This window comes from Euwallacea similis, chromosome 11, assembly GCF_039881205.1.
Source record: "Euwallacea similis isolate ESF13 chromosome 11, ESF131.1, whole genome shotgun sequence".
Lineage (NCBI taxonomy): Eukaryota > Metazoa > Arthropoda > Insecta > Coleoptera > Curculionidae > Euwallacea > Euwallacea similis.
The window spans coordinates 3688479-3709115 of NC_089619.1; the positions used below are offsets into that span (position 1 = coordinate 3688479).

At 33.4% G+C, this 20637-nt stretch overlaps 2 protein-coding genes across 4 annotated transcripts; both read left to right on the forward strand.

Annotated features, from left to right (window-relative positions):
- Nucleotides 1-913: 913 nt before the first annotated feature.
- LOC136412099 (beta-1,4-glucuronyltransferase 1-like) lies at nucleotides 914-6878 on the forward strand. 2 transcript variants are annotated; one of them, XM_066394996.1, is made up of 8 exons: nucleotides 914-1029; nucleotides 1441-1608; nucleotides 1905-2275; nucleotides 4420-4683; nucleotides 5434-5629; nucleotides 5680-6081; nucleotides 6130-6306; nucleotides 6358-6878. In XM_066394996.1, the coding sequence occupies exons 3-8, from the start codon at nucleotides 2106-2108 to the stop codon at nucleotides 6625-6627; spliced, it is 1479 nt and encodes a 492-aa protein (XP_066251093.1). In that variant the 5' UTR covers nucleotides 914-1029; nucleotides 1441-1608; nucleotides 1905-2105; the 3' UTR covers nucleotides 6628-6878. The 2 variants fall into 2 exon arrangements, with proteins under 2 accessions (XP_066251093.1, XP_066251094.1); XM_066394997.1 differs by lacking the exon at nucleotides 1441-1608 and having other exon boundaries at nucleotides 1013-1029.
- Nucleotides 6879-10098: 3220 nt separating this feature from the next.
- On the forward strand, nucleotides 10099-20110 carry LOC136412110 (beta-1,4-glucuronyltransferase 1-like). Of its 2 annotated transcripts, XM_066395011.1 has the most exons (6): nucleotides 10099-10292; nucleotides 15828-16085; nucleotides 18464-18659; nucleotides 18719-19120; nucleotides 19173-19349; nucleotides 19407-20110. In XM_066395011.1, the coding sequence occupies exons 1-6, from the start codon at nucleotides 10120-10122 to the stop codon at nucleotides 19665-19667; spliced, it is 1467 nt and encodes a 488-aa protein (XP_066251108.1). In that variant the 5' UTR covers nucleotides 10099-10119; the 3' UTR covers nucleotides 19668-20110. The 2 variants fall into 2 exon arrangements, with proteins under 2 accessions (XP_066251108.1, XP_066251107.1); XM_066395010.1 differs by having other exon boundaries at nucleotides 19173-20110.
- Nucleotides 20111-20637: the final 527 nt, after the last annotated feature.

Here is a 20637-nt window from a genome sequence, read left to right on the forward strand (position 1 = left end):
TTTTTTTCGAAAGTAGGTAGAAAAAGTCATAGAAATACTCAAAATAAACTTAATTTTTAAATATCCCTTTCTCCTTTCATGCTAAGCACCTCTCTAGTATTACATTAATAAGCCTGTACATTTCAGAACAAACACAGGAAATGTCGAGTACAAAATTATACATACATGGTGACTCAGAAGTACTTTAAACTAGAGAACTGGGTTTTCGGTCATTCGCTTTCGAAATAAAGCTATTAAGACGTCAAGTTTTTAACGATTTTTGTTATCGTCGTTAGGGTGCTATCGTTTATCAAAAAAGGAACATTGCCTACTCGTCATGGTTTTACTTTTATGTATAAATGCTCCTTGTAGGTTAAATAATGTACGGTGCTATAATTCTATATTTCATTTTATGAATATATCTTCCCCTGTATTTTTCAAGAAAGTCACTAAACGTGCTCTTATTTAGTTATGTAAGTGAAAAATTGCAAGAAAACATTACATTACATATATCAAAATAAAATGATATTTGTTCGATTTCGTTAGATGAGCCGGCTGTTTATTCCCACAAAGTTTGCTATTCGGGTGTTCCACTTTTCATTGCTTTTAAATGTTGTTGATGAATTGCAGTTTTAATACCTCTGAATTGTATTGAAAAAAATATTAGAAAAATAAAAAAGTAACAAAGCTGGAGTGTACGAATTGTAAATATGTAACATGCGTATCTTTTTTTTTTTAATGTGCCACATAGGGTTGTTCCCAAACAAAATAAAAGAAAAAAACAAGCGTATTGTTCTAGTATTCAAGAACGTTGAATTTATTGACCCTGTATATTATTAAAACTAACTGGGAGTACGTGAAATATCTGTAATCAAAAGTGTTTTGAAAGTGACGCGATGTTTGTTATCGATCACTTTTCTTATTCGTTTAACTTAGATGAAATAATATCGTACTCCTGTGACGTTGTTATTAAAAAACTCTAATTTTTGACTGAAAATCTGTGCCAAAACTCAGAAAATATCGTTTGCACCGCTCGTTTCTGAGTGTTAGGTACGTATTAAACGGGTTTATATTTTTATAGCACTCCTCGAGGCTTTTTGATCAAGTTTTAGGGGAGGCTTACCGTCGTTCTCGTTAATCAAATTTGCGTAACACTGTAAATTAATTCTTAGGCTTCAAATCGTAATTGTTCTCAGAATTAATCGAGTAAATATCTCAAATTCCGTCTGCATTCAAGCCAATAATTCTCGGCTTTAAATACTTACTGAACAAGGTGACTAGAAATTTAAACCTTTCTGTGTAGATAAGCAACGCTTAATTTTTTTTTTGTGTGCAATTGTCTGGATCTTATTTAGAGTTTCCTATGAAAACTTTTTTATTATGCTTACGCTCAGGTTACGCAGACATTATCTTATCAAAGACACCTAGTGCAAATCAATCTGAAATTTGTAATTATTGCAGCCTGTCCAACGCAATCAGTACAAATCGAAGACAGCTCGAATAGATATGAGCAACATCACACTACAAACAATAATTAAGAGTGGAAATATGTCATCAGTTATTGGCAGTTTTGGTTCGTTCTTGGAAGATCTTTGAGTATCTGCCCATTATTCATTGTAACATCAATAAGTAAGTGTTTTTAATGCTGGTTTTATCTCATTAGAAAATCAACCAAAAGAGTGAGGAAATTTTTAGATACGATGCCCCGTTCACGCTTATTGAAAATGATTACCGATGATAACAGTAATTGTAAATTTTGATAATAAATTGTTAAACCAGGACTTAAATTGCTACGTTTCCGCGGTAACTGAATATTAAGAACCGAAAGATAAAGAAATCAATATATTATTCCCAAACTCAAGGAAACTAACAAAATCAAAAATTCTAGTTATGCTTTATTGAGATAAATCTCGTTTTTGTTTCAGATCTATCGCGTGAAATCTACCGTGAAAATCCATGACACCCCGCCGTTTGTAGGTACTTATTAATATTGATTTACATTTAACAATAATACCAAGATATCAGCTTATCTAAATAAGTTAGACAGATTTATCAATTTCTCATGGCAGAAAAATTAAAATAAGCATCGTAACGAGTAAATTATATCATGCCAATCGATACACACAATGGGAATACTACGGCGGCCTCGTGATGTCAACAATATAGGTTTTTTGATTTTTGGATGTGCAGTGACGGCATTCTATTTTATGGTATTCGCAAATGTGAATTTGAACAGGGAAAAATACAGCAGTAATGGAAATTCCACTGATGCCCACGAGTATCAAGATATTTGCAGGTGAGTTAGTGTTCGCGAAGCGCTGTAGGGTCAAAGTTTGATTGATTGAGTTTGATTGCTACTTTCGCTGCTGTATCTTGTATTATGTGGCATTGCTGTTGGTTGTATGTAACAGTTATCAAATGTTTTTAAAACTTTTTCCACGTGGCTTTTCCTAGTTAGTTTACTGTCGATAATCACTTCTGAGTGCTTAGCCACTGACTTTAGTAGCAGGGGTGTCCTCTATAGTGCGTGTTGCCTGAATACGAGGTTCGCATTTCTTCTGCTGTAAAGAACCAACTCTGTTTTGTCAGGATTAGCAGAAAGCGCGGGTTCAGTACGATATTGTTTTATTGTTCTTGCCCGGTATCGTTGGCGGCCACCACCACCACCCTCAATGTGGGCTTGTGCGTTCAATCAGATGAAAGTCCTTTTGGAATCGTTAGCTGCTGATGAAGAGTCTTTTGAAGGAGTGGGCTTCTGATGGAGGAGCATGAAAAGGCTCTCCAAAAGGCCCTTCTTCAGGAGCCATCACAGTCGCGGGGTTTTTCTTTAATTTAACATTTAGACATTATGACCCTGGAAAGTGCAAACATGCAAATCCTATACACAGCTAAAATTCTAAGTGAGAATGTTTCGTATATTATATTCTTAAAATTTTAAGGTTTTTCCAGAAATTCCACAATGTCTAATGTGATCCATTCAATAAAGCTGTTACTTGCTCAAGAAAATTATACGCAATTTTCGACGTTTATATAAGAAATCTCAGTATTATAATAGGAGGTAGAGACGAATGATTAGAGCGTTCTCATTGTTGTTTTTGGAGAGAAGTCACGAAAATTTTTACGCATTTCGCTAGAGTTGCTTCCAAACAGATATCTAGAATGCTCTATTCGTTTTTCTCCCCTATCTCCTATAGTTATCAAAATTGCCTATTTAAACATCGAAATTTGCTTACTCTTACAGACAAAAATTCAAACAAAATTAGAAAAATCTTGTTAACCAATTCTCAATCTGGAAAAAAAAACCGTTGGGATGAAATTCTGGCGTGTTAAGTGTGTATGGAAGCACTTACACTGGTATCACCATTTCAAGTGGACACAGGAATTACGCAAATGGGGAAAGACCGCATCAGTTTTAATATGACTCCAACAAATACCAACGAAGTGCACTGAGAGACAAGCGGTTGAAATAGGCGGAGTCAGTCCAGATCCAGTTCCCAGACGTCTCACCGTTTCAGAATATTTACTGATATAAATTCTAACTATAGATTAAATTTGTTTCGGATTTTTACTCATTTATAAATTATTGCACGTTCTCATTGTAGTATAACTTAGGTGCGTCATTGATGAATACGATGGTCTGAATTTGCTGTTATTTGTTCATGATCTTTTGGTGAGATCAAGACTGAGGCGACGACACTGCCTGTAGACTCGATGTCAATTGATAAACGGAACGAAACGATTCGTCTCTTATTTAAAATGATATCGTAAAATAAATAAATTTATCAATGCAGTTAAAGCACGTAAGAAATTTCGATTTTAACGTACAGAGTTATTATGTTTTGTTTTTTTTTTCATTTTTTTACGTTACTGCTTTTTGCTCTGATATTTTTGAAAATTTCCATCGCCACAAAGGCAGCGAAATCGATAATAATTTAAACATCGCAGTGCAGTGACTCCGCCCACTTCAACCGCTAGCTTCTCGAAGCACTTCGTTGGTCTTTGTCTAAGGTATATTAAAACTTATGCGGTCTTTTTTCCACTTGCACAATTTGTATGTTCCGACTTGAACTGGTGGTACCTGTATACGTGCTTATTTAAACTCTGTAAAGCTTAGAAAAAGGCTAATGTTTTTGTAATGCCAATAAAATTGTTGTTATGTTACAATCTCTTTTTCATAAAATTACACTAAAAAAATCTCAAACAATGCTTATTTGTATTTGTGCGTGTATGTGTAACCACTTTTCAACGCCATTGCTATTGACGATGCTCTTACGCCTTGATGGAGCGTTTTGTGGTATGGTGGTGCAATTGCCATTGTTTCTTTGCTAAAGAGATTTCATACTTTTTTTCATGCATTTGCTGTTCTTTGAAGTGCCTAAACATACACTTTATAAATTTATTTAGAATTGCGTGTAAATCAATTTCCTTCTCTCTTCCCAGTGATTGGAAGATAGCATTAGACCAAGAAAAAACAAGACGTATCGAAGAAATGTTAACAAAAAAGGAAGTGGGCTTAGCTTTGGGTTATGAAATCTCAGGTGATATTAGTGAAGAATTGAATTCATATTTTCGATGTGATAATACCTATAAAGATACAATGGTATCCCAGAGAGGCTCTTATTATGTTATATACAATTTGGTCAAGGCTGAGAAGATATTTGGGTGTACTGAGAGTGTGACTTTGTCTGCCCCAGGAGATTATAGGTGAGTGCGAAGAAATGTCTGAGACAGAATACTTATTAAAACAATTAATATTAATATGTTCATAGAAAAAATTGACGACAATAACATCATAACAAACCAAATTGTATCAAAAAATGTTTTATTTTTTTCTGGATATCAAAGGTTTTTATCTCGATATTGCGTTTAGGAAAAAACCGATGTGTCGTTTTTTAACTTTACCCAATCGCGAGCAATAAGCACTTATTAGGTGCAATAAAAGCATAAAACGATGCCACCTTTTATTAATTCAGTATTAGCACTTTTTGTAGCTAATTAAGACACCGATAACGAAATGATATTGAAATAGGAACGTTAACTACATTTGCAAATCACAGAACAAAAAATTGAAATTTTAAGATGATCCGAAATTGATTTTAATCAGGGTTATATTGTTCTTGTGTTTGGTTATATTGTTTTTAGCTAAAATTAGAGACTTTAATGCAATGTTAATAGTTTGAAATCTGAAAATATTTCAAACAATTTAGTCACATTAAAAGATAACATTCCTAAAGAACCTCCAATATGATTTAAAAACATTTTTAGTTGATATCTGTAACAATTGACACACATTGAATCTGTGTAAAACAAACACCTAATATTTGCCTTGGACACAATAAAGTTGTTGAAATAAAAGTACCACGATAAAAGTAATACACACAGTGATACAATAGTTTACACTACTTAGATTGAAGTCTGGCATAATGTTTCAATAAACTTTAAGCAATTTTCTAGGTTTCTGGACAATATAATACCATTGGTAGATCGATGGAGAGGACCGATCAGCATCGCCCTTTATGCACCTGGATACGATTTTTACACAACTTTAAACTCCATTGCATATCTCAGAAATTGTAAACCTGCCATAATAAGACATCTCGTCAGTTTCCATTTAGTTTTTGAACAGAAACATACTCCAAAGATCAAAGATGTAGTAGACATTCTTATGTAAATTCGTTCTTTTATTTCGTAATTTTCCAGCCTCGAGGCAGTTTGCTTAGCTCTTACGAAGACTCCTATGACTGCTCTCTTCCTCCTCCATGGCAAGCTACAAACGACAAGGATATGTACAAAACTCAACATGGTCTTTTATATCCTATCAATGTGCTTCGCAATGCTGCCAAATTAGCATCTCAGACCTACTTTATTTTTCCCAACGACATCGAATTGTATCCTACTAGAAAATTTATCCCCTTGTTCATGAATTTTGCCAAAGACAACATCGATTTATTTAAAAAAGGACAGAGAAACGTCTTCGTTTTACCAATTTTTGAGATATTGTCTAACCAGACCATTCCTGAAACTAAGACACAACTACAAGAAATGCTTAAAATGAAGACTGCTATTATTTTTCATCAGAAGATGTGCCTAGTGTGTCATAAGGTGAGTTTAATAATTCTTTAATGTAGAGAAATTACAGATATGTTACAGGTAATTAATAGTGAAAATTGGGTGAAAGCTGAAGAAACTGAAGGTCTGGATGTATTTTCAGTGGGACAACGAGTGGGTCGCCAAATGGTATGGGAGCCTTTCTTTGTTTGTACTCAAAATGAGCCCTTATGGGATGAAAGAATGACCTGGGAGGGCCAGAATAACAAAATGGTTCAGGTTGGTACTTCAAAAACTCCTTAATAAACCACCTCTATTGAGAGTTTTTAGGCATACACCATGTGCGTCATGAAATACAATTTCCATGTGATGGACAATGCGTTTCTAATCCATAAACCCGGAGTGAAGAAGAAAAAAGTTCAATTGGAAAAGTTTCAATCCGTTGTTAGAGAATCAACTCAAACAATTAAGGAAATAGCAATAGAGCTACAAAATTTGTATGGGTTTAATCCGAATTGCACTACTACGTATAGATCTGAGAAGAAAAAGAGAGATTTCGCACCAAAACCAACCTTCGCTAAAAGGACAAAGAGTACGTGATGAAAATGATTTTTTACGAGAAATTTATTGTAAATATTATATTTCTGAGAACATTATGTTTCTTAGAGATCTGCGATAATAACAAAATTATAATAGGCTGTTGATTGTTGATACGTGCACATATTTGTCTTAGACACTACATCATAAAATTTACAAGGTAAAAGGAGGTAAAAAGCTTAAAAAACATAGTCAATTGTATAGATTTTTTAAAAATATTTATAAAAAAAATTGGAATATGTAAATAAATGCGTTTAAGAGTATGACCTCTGCGTGTCGTCGTTTTCCCGAATCTTAATATATGGGATGTTACAAGTTCATAAATAAAATTTTTATATTAAAATATATGCATTTTTTTAATGTTTTCGAACATGATAATTTTTGTTAATACTTTGAATTATATAGGGGGTCACTCAAAATCGAACGTGGGTCAAAAATCGAAAACGGAGCAAGCTCTAAAAAGAATTCATGGAAACCACAGGGACTGTGTATTGAACGGCATAAAACTGTTAAAAAAAAACATAGAAATTAATCGTCTGATGTATAAACATATGAGAATTACTAAAGTTATCGCCACTAGCCACCAGAAGAAATAGTTCGAAGACTATCAACATAAACATAAACATAAAGGAACCCTCCATGAATGAAATGCGAGAGGAATGCAAAGGAGTAAGGTGATGAACTTCTTAGTCGATGGAGAAGAGAGGAAATTTTACTATACTACCCTGCCTTCCCTCCGAAGCAAGAGTGAATAAATACAAAAAACTACCATACTCTGCCTTCAGTTATCGCACCACTTCCGTTTGAGTTAACATCGAAAAGCACGGAAGATTACCTCGTAAATTATTGTCTGAACGATATTTTTTTAAGAAAAGGATTCTATTTACTTACCAAAATTGTTAAAAATCTTATTTTTGACATGCAATATAACAATGAAACTTTTATAGCTTTACAGTTTGCAATTGTTGGTTTCTTCTTTTTCACAACAAAGCTCTGCAGCCAGTATAGCAAAAAGTATAGATCTGTAAAACTCTGGATGATGAACCTGCTGCTTTGCTTTTTTTTGAGAAGCAAGTTTTTTCCAGTTAAGAGGTGCAAAATCAAAGTCATGGAATACGTACATAAAAGAAACACCAAATGAAAGTAAAAGAAAACCTATTTTTAAGAATTTTACGACACTGTAGTACATATGTAGCCACGAGACTTGATAGTGAAACTGCAGCAATTCATTTTTGATTTCAACTTCGCATACGTATACGATAAAAATTGCTGCAAAATTTGGAAAAATTGCAATCTGTAAAGTGGCTTTTATTGAGAACGTATTTATCCTTTTTACAGGTGGATTGCTGTGTTATAAAGGCCTTTTGTGTATGTTAAGTTTTGAGAAACGTCTGTAACGAAAAAATTTAAATCCATAGAGTACCAATATAAACAGGGTATTTAAAAAAAGGGTCCAGGAATGAAGAGTGTAATTCCTTGGCCTATTTTAAGAAAAAAAGTTCCTATTAACATGGGTCCGCAAATACACCGTTTTCGAGATACAGGGTGTCAAAAAAATTGTCAAAAAAAAACACAATTAGAAACAGTTTTCACTTTTTTTCCTTACTTAAAGACGATGTTCTACATGTCCACCTGCCATTTGTACACAGAATTCACATCTTCCCCGAAAAGAAGCTCTTATTTTTTTGAACAGCTCTGAATTTTGCCTCATTGTTCGGCATTCATTTTCTATTCGCTGCTGTAGTTCATCCACATTATTGATTAGCTTCGAATATACCAATTGTTTACCAGTTGTTACCAGTTACTAAATAACATTTGCACCATTACATTTTCATGAACAGAAAGCAATAATAATAACAACAAAGACAGCAACACTGGTATTCTTTTTCTTTTTGACACCCTGTATTTCGCAAATGGTGCGTTTGCGGACCCATGTTAATAAGGACTTTTTTTCTTAGAATGGGCCAAGAAATCACGCCTTTCATTCCTGAACTCTCTTTTTAAAACACCCTGTATATGCGCATAACATCAATAATGATTTACAATATTTTTTTTATTCAGCCCAAAAAACGTTGTTTTTTTTATAGCTCCTACAGATCCTAAAAAATGTCTTATTTTCCCTTAAATGGGTAGATAGTAGACCATATAGATCAAAGTATCACTGGGCAAGTAATTGATTTTAGAGTTTCAAAACTTTAACTTATCGGATTCTGTAGATTTAAGGTATTTATAATTGGAATTTGAAGTATTTCTCTGCATATCCTTCAATTTATTTTTTAAACTTAATTTTTGCTTAATATAAGATAAGATTGTCCCTATATTAGTCGAATACGAAATGTGACACTTTTCAAAAATTGGTCAATACCTTGTAAAAGAAATCCGACAATCTAAAACGCGCTTTACAGACTCAATTCTGCTGTGGCTGTAAAAAAGGTAAGCTCTATCGAAGAAATGGCAATAACGTCGGATATACCTAGGTATATTGAAACTAAATGGATTTCTTACAAGATATAATTTTTTTTGACAATGAGAAAACACTATTTACCACACATCACTGGTTATAACTGTTTAGCTTAAAAAGGAGAAGTAACCTCCGAATTGATCGAGTCAAATGAAAAGAAAAAAATCAATGTAATACGCATATAGTGCTTGCATTTACAACCTGGAATAAAAGATAAAACTAATAATAAATCCACAGATATATGAGAAAATTACTGTTTCCCGCAAACACTCAACGCATTTTGCAGTATGGAAACGTCTAGATAAATTTATTTTACTACAGACATTCAATTACATTAAAGTGATAACAAAGTGTTATTGGAGAAGTGTGCCAATGATTAATAATTAAAAAAACTCGAAAACAGAAATTTACGCACAAATAGATACATTTGACTAGAAAGATTTTCCGCATAATTATCGCAGTTTTATCTCATGTTCATTAAGTGAACATGAGAATTATTATATGACGGTGAGAGATTCGCCGATGGATACGTAAATACTTACTTTTGTAGGTTTATTTAATAGAAATGGAAAAAGCAGCTAAATTACTTATTATACGGTCATATGCAAAATTTTTTATCGATAGGTAGGTTCGTGATCAAGCAAGTTTAGTCTCGATTAACATGAGGCCAACCTGGAACAACGGGGGCTGGCACAAATCCCAAACTTTCCCATCTTTATTATCTCATCAGGTAATTACACACATGGAGTACATTTTATCAGTTCACCGACCATATGAGGTTCATGTAGGCAACATACCAACACTAAACCGGCAGTGTTCTTTATACTACACTGATGTACAAACAAACACATTACTATAACAATTGGCATAGACGTATTATAGATAGCGGCAACTCCCTGTTAATGCCATAATTCCTCATTGATCGCGTTTTAAATTATCTTATCTTAAAGAAATGATAATAGTCGTGCATGATTAAATATTTCCTAAAAAATATATTTGGGATATAATTCGTACAATAAGTTAGTCGCAGTATCATGAGTTTGCTGCCCAAACTGGATAACGGCGGCTTCTACTATGTGCTTCTTGGATGCGTGGTGACGTCTCTCTACTTTATGGTGATTTCTCGCATGGGAACTTCTACAAGCTCTTCTGAGATTATCTACAATCATGTACCAATAAAATCGTATTCTTATGATGAATTGTGCGGGTGAGTAATGTTTTAAATTGCGAAAGTTATTAAGATATTGCCACTAACCGTGATCTGGATGAGTGACTTATTAGAACGTGGTTGTTTGCATGTTACCTTTTTCCTGTTCCGTTTCAGTAGCAGAGATGTGAGAAAATTAGTAGTAATTGATGTTAAGAAGAAGCTCAAATTAATAATTTTCATCTTTCATTCAGGCACACAGCCTCCAAAGACCAATGCAGAACTGCAGTTCTTTAAGCAAATCTGAAGAATGCAGTGGGAGATTTTTAAATTGGATTTTTTCTATTTGAAAAATTTTTAAACACATATTTTTAACCCGCTTTCCGCACAGTTAACCCGACCGAACTTGTCAGGTTAATGTGATTTTTCGGACTCTCTCATAAAGGCATTGCGAACGCTAAAGAAGCGAGTCATCGCCGCAGAGCTTGAGTGGAAAAAGGAAATTCTCAATAAAAGGGTGATAGGTTGAAATGTTTTACAACATTTTTGATAGTTTTGGTGCTTAGAAAGTTGCTGGCTTAAGACCCGGTTTTTAAAACTCCTGGTGACTTTGCCCGCATGATAATTTCCATAAAAGTGACGAAATCAAAGTAGGGCATTGGTCAATTTCTCCAGCATTGGTCATTTTTCTACGGAAATTATCTTACTGACATAGTTAGCAAGAGTTTGGAAACCCGAACTTTAGTTGCAGAAAACATATGGCGAGATAATCGGTAGCGCATAGCAGGGGCTTGAAGAGGACATAGGTGAATTAGTTTACACTAGCAGGATTCTGGTATTTTATGGAAAAGCTGTGTTAAGACATTTATGTTGTATACGAAGATGTTGGCAAATCCATAGTTTCTGAGATACAGGGTGTCAAAATTTCAGCTTTTTCCACTTACAATTTTTGAGATATTTCGTTGGAATTTCGATCATATTTAAGCTACGATAGTTGACACGTTTTGAGATATTAAAATGATTTTAAAACGTTCAAAAATAGGGCGACATTTTTTTAGGGTCAAACACCCTTTTTCCATCTAGAATTCCTATGTGGTAGGTCACTGACTTCTTTTTAATTGAATTGTTTCATCAAGTTTTTATCTTTTGAGTAAGTTTACTCAGAAACTCTAGGAATTGTGTGGAAAAGCGGGAAAACAATTAAATTTCGACAATTTGTATCTCAAAAACTAATTTTTCAAGTTACGCAAATGAGATTCTCCGTCGAATACCAGTCCTGTTGGTATAAACTGACTCATCCTAGTTACAGGGTGATTCGCGGTAAGTGCCTATTAGAAGTCTTAAAATTTGGCATGGTAACGGTTTTACAGAAATGCCATTTCTATCTGAGACCAATGATAACATCAAAATGGAAAATCAAGCTACTTGCAAATTCACATATTGTTGGAATCGTTTGGAAATCCTAAGAATGTTGCGGATCACATAACAGTAATATATTCACAATATTAAATCCATTTGAAATAAACTTGTTTTATAGAACATTAGAGTTAAAGAAGGCCAAATTCTAAAAAATGAGTTTAAATAGGCAAATTTAAAATATTTTAACAGCTATTCAGACTCCTGGCCAAAAAAAATCAAAAAAGGACCGGGAGGCACAAGATTTGGTATAACATGTTGGGTTTAAATTGAACGTTCAGTATAAGGGTACAAAACTTTCTGGCGTTATCCCTAACCGCTTTTTTGGATTTCAAAAATATCTATTTTCTTAGTTGATATGTCCGGGAGACAAACACACTGTACCATTCGCCATTCATTTTTAATGTCGTCCTTATTGGAGACTGTAGAGACAATTATTAATTGTTTAATTGCTTTAACAAACTTTAATAATAGTGTGAACATTGAAAAATGCCTAAGGCAAACTTGCATGTATTGTTTTGCTCATGGTGGAGGTAATTACAATGTGTGTACCTGTGAATAGTGAGTTTAAAGGTATTTCTTGTACCAGTGCCCAATACTCAGTAGAATAGTGTAGATTGTAGTAGATTTCTTGATAGCAACGTTAATAGCGATTTAGGTGCTATATATGGTAATAATTATGTAATAAATACATATTTACTTTCGAATACTGCTGCATGTGAATAACTATTTACAAAGGAGACAGATGTGGATCAATCCGAATATGCGTTAATGGTTACAGTACTTACACCTACCAGAACCATTTCTATTTTTTGTCGATTTATTCGTTAATGTAATAGCTAGATGAAAGCGTAGCCGATATGTAGAAAGAATACAATATCATTGCAAAATACACGTACCTCTCTCGATGATAATATCAACCAAATTAGGAGTGATAGGTATTCGAAGAAAACAGGAACCGTTAGAATCCAAAAACACAGTCAAAACAGTCTAAAAAAATGAAAATTACATAGATTTTTTATACACAATTCAAATAATAAGTAAAAGAATATACAATTATTCGGGTTCTAAACGTACAAATTGCACAATAAAGAACCATGATGGTGATATAACAATGGATTATGAGGTGATGTTCTCATAAATATTTAGCTATTAAATTGTTTATTGGCCGGTAAATCAATGCTTCTGAGACTAGAGCTTCTGGAAACTAGCATATTCTATGTTGCATTACGACCATAATTGATTCACTAACTGAGTGCGTAATGTCTCCTGTACTCCGTTTAAAAAAGTAACGTAAACTACGTTTGTGCCTTTTCCTGTTGAAGAATTTTGTATGATGCACATGAATCATGAATACATGTTGGTTGATCCTAAACTTTTACAACTGTAAAAGTTATTCTTACCGCGATGTACTTATCTAATGAATTATTGTTTGATAATATGCCCCACTCCTGGACTACGTCAAGCAAATAAAACTATGTATTTATTATATACCAAAGTTGTGAACTACATTATTATGAACCGAGCTCTAGGCTCAAGCGTCGAAGGAGGTAAGATGTGAGGGTCGTAGGTATTTCACTACTACAATGAGTATATATGATTTTTCCACTGTAAGACTTAATCAGATTTTAGAAAACCACAATAAACTTGCCATAAAAATACAATTAAAAAATTTCGAGACTTAGATTTTTAATTTTAACTTAGATTTACCTTTAACTTAATTTTGTTCAAAACCATTAATAATTGACTATTTTTACGTTTTTTTGCTTGAAACCTAATCAAATTAAGCATTAATTAAATAACCAGAATTACAACTTCAATGAGGATTGGGATGAGATTTCATTTGACTTTCATTTCCATGGCAACTATCATCATTAGCTCGCTAAGGAAATAATGACCCATTTATCCAGTCATACAATAGTAGTATTTTTAACAGTTACTAGTGGAAAAAATTATTTATAGTATAAATTTTTAAAATTCGTGATCTCACAATAATGATCGAGACCATCAACTCTTCTACATTCTCAGACACTTTAATAGTTTTACTGCCGGGTTGAATTTCAGCATTCATGGAGTCTATCAAGATTAATGGTGTTTTCAGCATTTCTATATTTTATATCCGCGTGTCATTGATATTCCGTAATTTGAAACAAAGGGTCAGTGGTACACGGTGTGTACGCTGATGGTGCACACTGTGTACCGTCGGCTCCGCTCGAGGAAATCCGACGGTACACAGTGTATATTGAGGTAGAAAAACATTTTAAAATAAACAATATGACAGAAAGTTTACTAATCAATTATTATTCTAGAAAGCTGGCTTAATAAGTTTATTTCGGTAATTGTCTCAATTGAAACAAATTTGAAAGCCGATTTGAGGATTAGCTCAAATCAGAATTTTAATCCTAAATACAAAAGAAAAAGCAATTACATTGCATTATCAGTTCAAATTGTTATGAATTGCAGGAATTTACATAAAGCAATTACAATGATATTTGCGAAAAATAAGAATTTGATGTCACCATAATAGGTTTGGGGAAATTTTCTCACTATTCAAGTTCAAAAATTCAGTTTTAGATATGTTTGGTAATCTTATGTGCTTTCATTGTTTCCTTAGGCTTTTGGATTAATAAATTAGTTTTGAATTAAAAACTCATCTTCTGACGTTTGTATATTAGGAAAATCATAAGACGACCAAGTAGTAACAGTCAACTATATGAATATCAACTGAATGTCTAAAGGAGGTTTTAGGAATTTTCTTTTTAAGGCAGTTTTCAATTCAAAATTCCAGGATTTTTCATGGATATTGGCTGACTTCAAAGAAATAGTTTTAATTAGAATATCCAGAATCCGATAATGTGGATTTCCTAAGTAATTCTAGACAGTTTCAAAATCATACTTTCATTCCTTAAAATTCAGGGAAATTGCAGAATTTCGTGTAGGCTGTCAAGCATTTAGTGGAATAGAAAAGTCTGATATTAACTGCAAGACTTAGTCCCGACTGTAAAAGTGAGGCTTAGGTTATGCTTAACTTCCCAGCAATGTTGATTTTATTGGGAGATCTCAAGTGAGTTAAAGCTTTTTCATGATTTGAAGCTCGGCTGTCCATACAGTAGAAAATCAAGACTTTTCTACAAACCAGAGAATCCTTAATGTTTAAGATTCCTCAGTTTTCTTCGAAAGTTCTGAAAATTGTTCAGATTGGTTAAAATTCAAGATAAATACAGAAATTTCTTAGGATACCTTGGAATGGAAGTTTCTGATGTTGACAGAGTATATAAAGATAATTTTAAGGGATTTTGGAGTATTTTGAAAGGTGCATAAAATCCAAAACTTTCAGGACATCACATGGATTTGTAGTGCTCTAGAAAATACACTTATTTCTCTATAGAGTATCCAAGATTGGGCGACTTGGAAAAAATTCTGAATATTGTAAGGATTTTCTACAGGCTTCTACGCAATTTTGGATATTTTCACAATTATCAGAATTTTCTAAAATTTAAAATTTTATCATACATGTATGTGTTGAGGTTCAAGAAAATTGCAAAATTTTGTATGAGTTGTCCAGAATTTCTTGGAATAGAAAAGTTTAATGTTAGCTACTTAGATTTCCTGAGATTCACGAAAGTTGCAGCATTTCGTATGCATTATTATGACATAGTACGTATGTATACAGATAATATTAATTAAAAGTCTTACGATTTCTCTAGGAGTACTCAAAGAATTCTACAATATTTAAAATTACTCAATATTTTCCAAAAAATCCGAATATTTCAACATTTGTTAAGACCGACGAACGGAACTTTCTTTGAATCTTGCAGAATATCGTGGAATGGAAGTTCCTGGCATTGGCAGATTGCCTGAAGAATATTTAAAGGGTTGGCGAAATATTTTTAAATATGGGTAATTTCCAAAACTTTCAGGATATTTCATGGATTTTGTAGCTCTCTACAAAATAACTATCTGTGGATTATTCAAAATTTAATGAATTTATTTAATAGCATTTGCACTTAATACGTTCTCATACCTGCTTTAGTATTTGCGTGAAGAATTTTGGCGAATAATGCAAAAAAGGTTTTTGCAGCCTAAGCAGAAAAGGTGACGCTTTAGTGCCCATTTTGGGTTATTAAAATGCCACTCTTGCACCATTTAGAGAAAAACACATGTTTTGCTTTCTTTCAGAGAGAAAAGAGTCAAAAACAAGAACCTCTCCATTTCCAAGAGTTCTATATCAAACTCTAAGAGTAACGAAGAAGAAACCGAATATGAAGCGTGGGATGACAATGAAGACTTAAGTGTCGCATTTACCTGTGACAACGTAGATAGAACCAAAAGACTCGCTCAGAGAGGATTATTTTATGTCATTTACAACTTTGTGCGAGCCGAGAAAGAATTTGGGTGCACCGATAGTATAACCTTATCTGCACCTGGAGATTTTAGGTAAGCTTTCCTTAGATAGGAGACTAATCGGAATTATCACGTATGTTTTAAATTATTATGGGATTAATTCGTTAACTACCTGTCAAAGAGATTTTTCAACAATTATTACAATAAAAGTATTAGTTGGCAGCGTTTCAATTGATTCGTCGGTGTGTAACAAGATTTGACTGTTTTGGATTAGTTGTGTTTCAATTAGTAACTTTCGCATTATCTAACATTGAAATATATTAAAAAAAGTTTCCTAAAGGTGCTTACTTTCAGAATTCTTATCTTCAAAGACAATACTAATCTCTTTTATATTTTTTCACGTCATTTGTCGTATAAAGATAATGTAGGGGCTTGAGACATAGCTTTAGAAGGTAAAGACTCATTGTCGATCGTTACAAATAATTTAATGAAATATGAGAACTGATGAACATAGACAGAGTGTCACACATCATCACGGAAATATTTCAAGGAGCGATAGTGCCCTGTAAAATAATTTAAAAGATGCTAATGGGTCCATGGTCAAAAATGCGCCATTTTGCGGTATAGAGGGGGCAAATTTAACATTTTTTAAATATATATTCAACAATTTTTATAATTTTGTTTTCGTTTAGATTTATTTTTATTTTAAGACATTTGATTAAATGTTATGAATTGCTTGATGACTGAGCCGGATAATTATACTTTTTCGTTATTTCCTTTATATTTATTTTTAATTTGCGTCCACAAATATTTTTGCAAATCCTACAAAAACAGTGAAAGATATGAAAATACTGCAAGAGATCAAAAAAGCTAAAGAATTGAAGGGATTTAAATTTTCTATAAGAATTCATGTAGGGCGTTCAAAAGAAAGATACAAAGCATAAAATAGTATGTGACCCAAGAAAACATAACTTCCTGTATATGGTTATCGACGATTTTGACATTTCGTTGCAAAAGGTCTTCAAGAAAGTAGGTGTATGAAATTTTAAAAATTTAACTCAAGGCATTCGTGAGAAACACGAAAAATATGAGGAAAAATGTGAAACTGCCACTTTGTGTATCGAAAATGGTTCGATTTTGGTCATGGATCTATTAGAACTTTTTTATTATTTTGCAGAGTACCATCGCCCTGCTAAATATCTCCATGATGATATGTTACAACCTATATACACATTTTCTTCCCAGATCCCAGTAGATTCTGTAATTATAATTTATTATTTCTGCTGCTTTTACGACTCTACAATGAGGAAATTATTTATCACATGCGTGGCTAGAATTACTAGAAATGATTTACGAGACCATTCTCTTTTGTTTCCTCATCGTTTCCTAAAGGTAATTGTTTCTGGTCATAATCACTGTTGTTTTTCTGGGTTTTAAAGCTATAAATTATTCAGAGAAGAGATATATTTTCACGTAAATTCGTACATTTTAGCGAAGTATTTGGTAGATGCCCAAATTTCGCAAATATCCAATTCCGAGAAATACTCTTTAATCTTATACTAATCGCAAATTACTTCGAATCTCAACATATTGATCGAAATAATGCTTGAAGTTGATTCCTAACGTGTGCCAGATTGACATCATTGGCACTCAGCCATAAATCACAGTTTAAGCTCTACTTAGAGATAAATTCTTTGACTAATAGGCACATAAACGTATGTAAAGGTTAGTACAATTGGATTTAAGTTTTTTGTTCAAAAGATAAGCGAACTTACCCACGACACTTATTTACCTATTATGCGAAATTAATAATTAATTTATTTGAATACGTTCTTTGTTTACAGATTAGAGGAAGGTTTGTTTGAAAAATGTGGGACGAAAAAAAAATCTAATTCACCATTTTGTCACGGTTGACAACTTTCAATTAAAAAGTCACAATTTACATACGTTTTGGGATTTTTTTGGTAATTTTTGAGATATATCTCAAAACATTTTTCGAAATTTATTTATATATCAGCGATTTTTGGCACAATCATCAAGTTCCTTTGTATTTTTCCGTATCGAAAATGACATTGCAATAATAATATATTATGGGAAATTTCTTGGATCATCTCAAAGTAATAAATCCAGTTCATTACAGAAAAGCAGAAGAAAGGACTACCGCTTGTAAATATTTGTACACTCAAAGAATTAAAAAACTAATAACTGGCTCATATTGTTATCCAAAAGTATGAGAGATCACTTCGTCTCTTATGACATATGTGAATGAAACATTAGAAATTTCCTTTGGATCATCATTTCAAATCTTGGAAAACATTTTACAATAAAATTTTTAATTGCGACTCTATGTAACAAGTTTTTTTACATTCCTAGTTCAAAATATTAATTCTTGTTAACTGATTATTATCAATAAATTTTGACTTTCTTTGCTTTGGAGGCTGTATGAAATTAATCGACTTGTATCTGTCCAGATTTTTAGATAATGTTATACCACTGGTGGACCGTTGGCAGGGACCAATCAGCATCGCACTTTACGCCCCTGGATACGATTTCTACACAACCCTAGATTCTATCGCATATTTAAGAAACTGCCAAAGTTACCTTATAAGAGATTTAGTAACATTTCATATAGTGTTTGACCAGCAGTACACTCCTAAGCAGCGCACTGTAACTCGCACTTCATTAACTCTCTTCAAAAGTATAAAAATTTCATTTCTTTATTCTAGAATGGCACAATCCTTCTGGATTCCTATAAAGATTACTACAACTGCTCCACACCTCCTCCATGGAAGAATGTGCTAGATGAAGATCTGTTTAAAACTGAAAAAAAACTGCTTTATCCCATAAACGTGGTGCGCAATGTTGCGAAATTAGCCTCTACAACATATTTCATTTTTCCAAGCGACATTGAGCTCTACCCCAGCAGAAAGTTTATTCCAAAATTCCTGCAGTTTGTTAAAGACAACATAGATCTCTTCAATAATAAAGATAGGAACGTCTTTGCGCTTCCAATTTTCGAGATTCTGGAGGACCAGGTTGTTCCAGAAAACAAGAATGCTCTTATCGATATGTTAGAGAAGGAAACTGCCATTATTTTCCATCAAAGTGTCTGCCCAGAGTGTCATACTGTAAGTTGGTGTTAGTATTCGTATTATGTAACCTAATGAATTATACATTTAGGTAATTGATAGTGATATTTGGGTTAAAACCGAGGAAACTGAAGGATTGAATGTCTTCTCTGCCGGAAAGAGAACCGATAAATATGTGGTTTGGGAACCCTTCTTTGTGTGTACCCAACAAACCCCTTTATGGGACGAAAGGTTGACTTGGGAGGGACAAAGCAACAAAATGGTGCAGGTGTTTGATTCCGAAAACCAAAAAAAAAAAAAATTCTACACAACAAAAAAATTCCAGGCTTACACACTATGCGTCATGAATTATGACTTCTATGTGCTGGACAATGCGTTCCTAATTCACAAACCTGGAGTGAAGAAGAAAAAGGTGCAGATGGAGAAATTCAATGATATAGTGAAGAATTCAACACAGCTGATGAAGACAATAGCAATCGAATTACAGGAGATATACGGGTATAATTCGAATTGCAGTACAACTCATCTCAAGAAGAAGAAGGTTAGACGGAGGCCTATTAAGGTTAAGGCCAAGCCAATAATTTGAGAAAGTATTTGCAATTAGGTTAAATGTTACTAATGTTTTATGGATGTTATAACAAAGTTCCTACTTCAAATTAGGTATTGATTGAACTGTAAGTATAGTAAAGTATTATTTGCACGGGTAAGAAAGTAAGTCCTCATGAGTGGTTGTGACGAATTTTTATATTATATAGGAGGCATTATTTTTTTTGATCTCGGCGAAATCTATTTCAATATGCGGCAGACTTTAATCGAAATGATAAAAGTAGGTAAAGAGGCGACTTGAGAGATCAGATCAGATATTTTTGTATAATAAGATGTAATGTTTGATCTCAAAGGAGGAATTATTCGTTACTTGTGTCAGATTGCACTTGACTTTTCTCCTTGATGTTTTTGTTAGTTCCTAAGAAGTACTATAAATATTTTTAATTAATTTATTGTTATTTAGTTTTAAGCTTCTTTACAGAATAATACGAGATTTTTCTTTCAAATTTATGGTTTAATTTCCAACATCCATCCAAAGATCATTTAATTTTTTGAGCGCTTCAGACCCAAGCACGGTGTGTTGCTTCCATTGGACCACTTGACCTATCACGCATTCCATTTAATTGTCGACTCCATGAAGTTATGCCGTTTTTTACATAGTCCAAACACAGTTGTTGAGTCCACTTAACTGTGCAACCAGTTGCTGCATCCACGAGGTTGCAGTACTTTGCGCGCTCCAGGACCAAGCATGGTGTGTTGCTTCCATTGGACCACATAATCTATCACGTGTTCCATTTAATTGTCGAGCCCATAAGATTATATTGTCTTGTTCTCACTCTATGCATAATTGTGGAGTCCATTTGACTCTAAAGCTACTAGTGGCTGCTGTGTCCATGAGGTCCTATAGTCTTGTGCGCACTGCAAGTCTAAGCATAGTTTGTTGAGTCAACTGAATCGCGTGCCCTATCCCGCTTATCATTTAATTGCCCATTGGGTTTTTGTGTGCCTGA

What these genes read in the sequence shown, in the direction of transcription:
- LOC136412099 (XM_066394996.1), top strand. Translation starts at nt 2,106, where the DNA reads ATGGGAATACTACGGCGGCCTCGTGATGTCAACAATATAGGTTTTTTG. An exon ending in ATACTCCAAAGATCAAAGAT is followed by an intron (nt 5,630 to 5,679) that starts GTAGTAGACATT and finishes GTAATTTTCCAG; the next exon opens with CCTCGAGGCAGTTTGCTTAG. An exon ending in AGAATAACAAAATGGTTCAG is followed by an intron (nt 6,307 to 6,357) that starts GTTGGTACTTCA and finishes GAGAGTTTTTAG; the next exon opens with GCATACACCATGTGCGTCAT.
- LOC136412110 (XM_066395010.1), top strand. Translation starts at nt 10,120, where the DNA reads ATGAGTTTGCTGCCCAAACTGGATAACGGCGGCTTCTACTATGTGCTT. An exon ending in TCTTATGATGAATTGTGCGG is followed by an intron (nt 10,293 to 15,827) that starts GTGAGTAATGTT and finishes GCTTTCTTTCAG; the next exon opens with AGAGAAAAGAGTCAAAAACA. An exon ending in ACACTCCTAAGCAGCGCACT is followed by an intron (nt 18,660 to 18,718) that starts GTAACTCGCACT and finishes TCTTTATTCTAG; the next exon opens with AATGGCACAATCCTTCTGGA.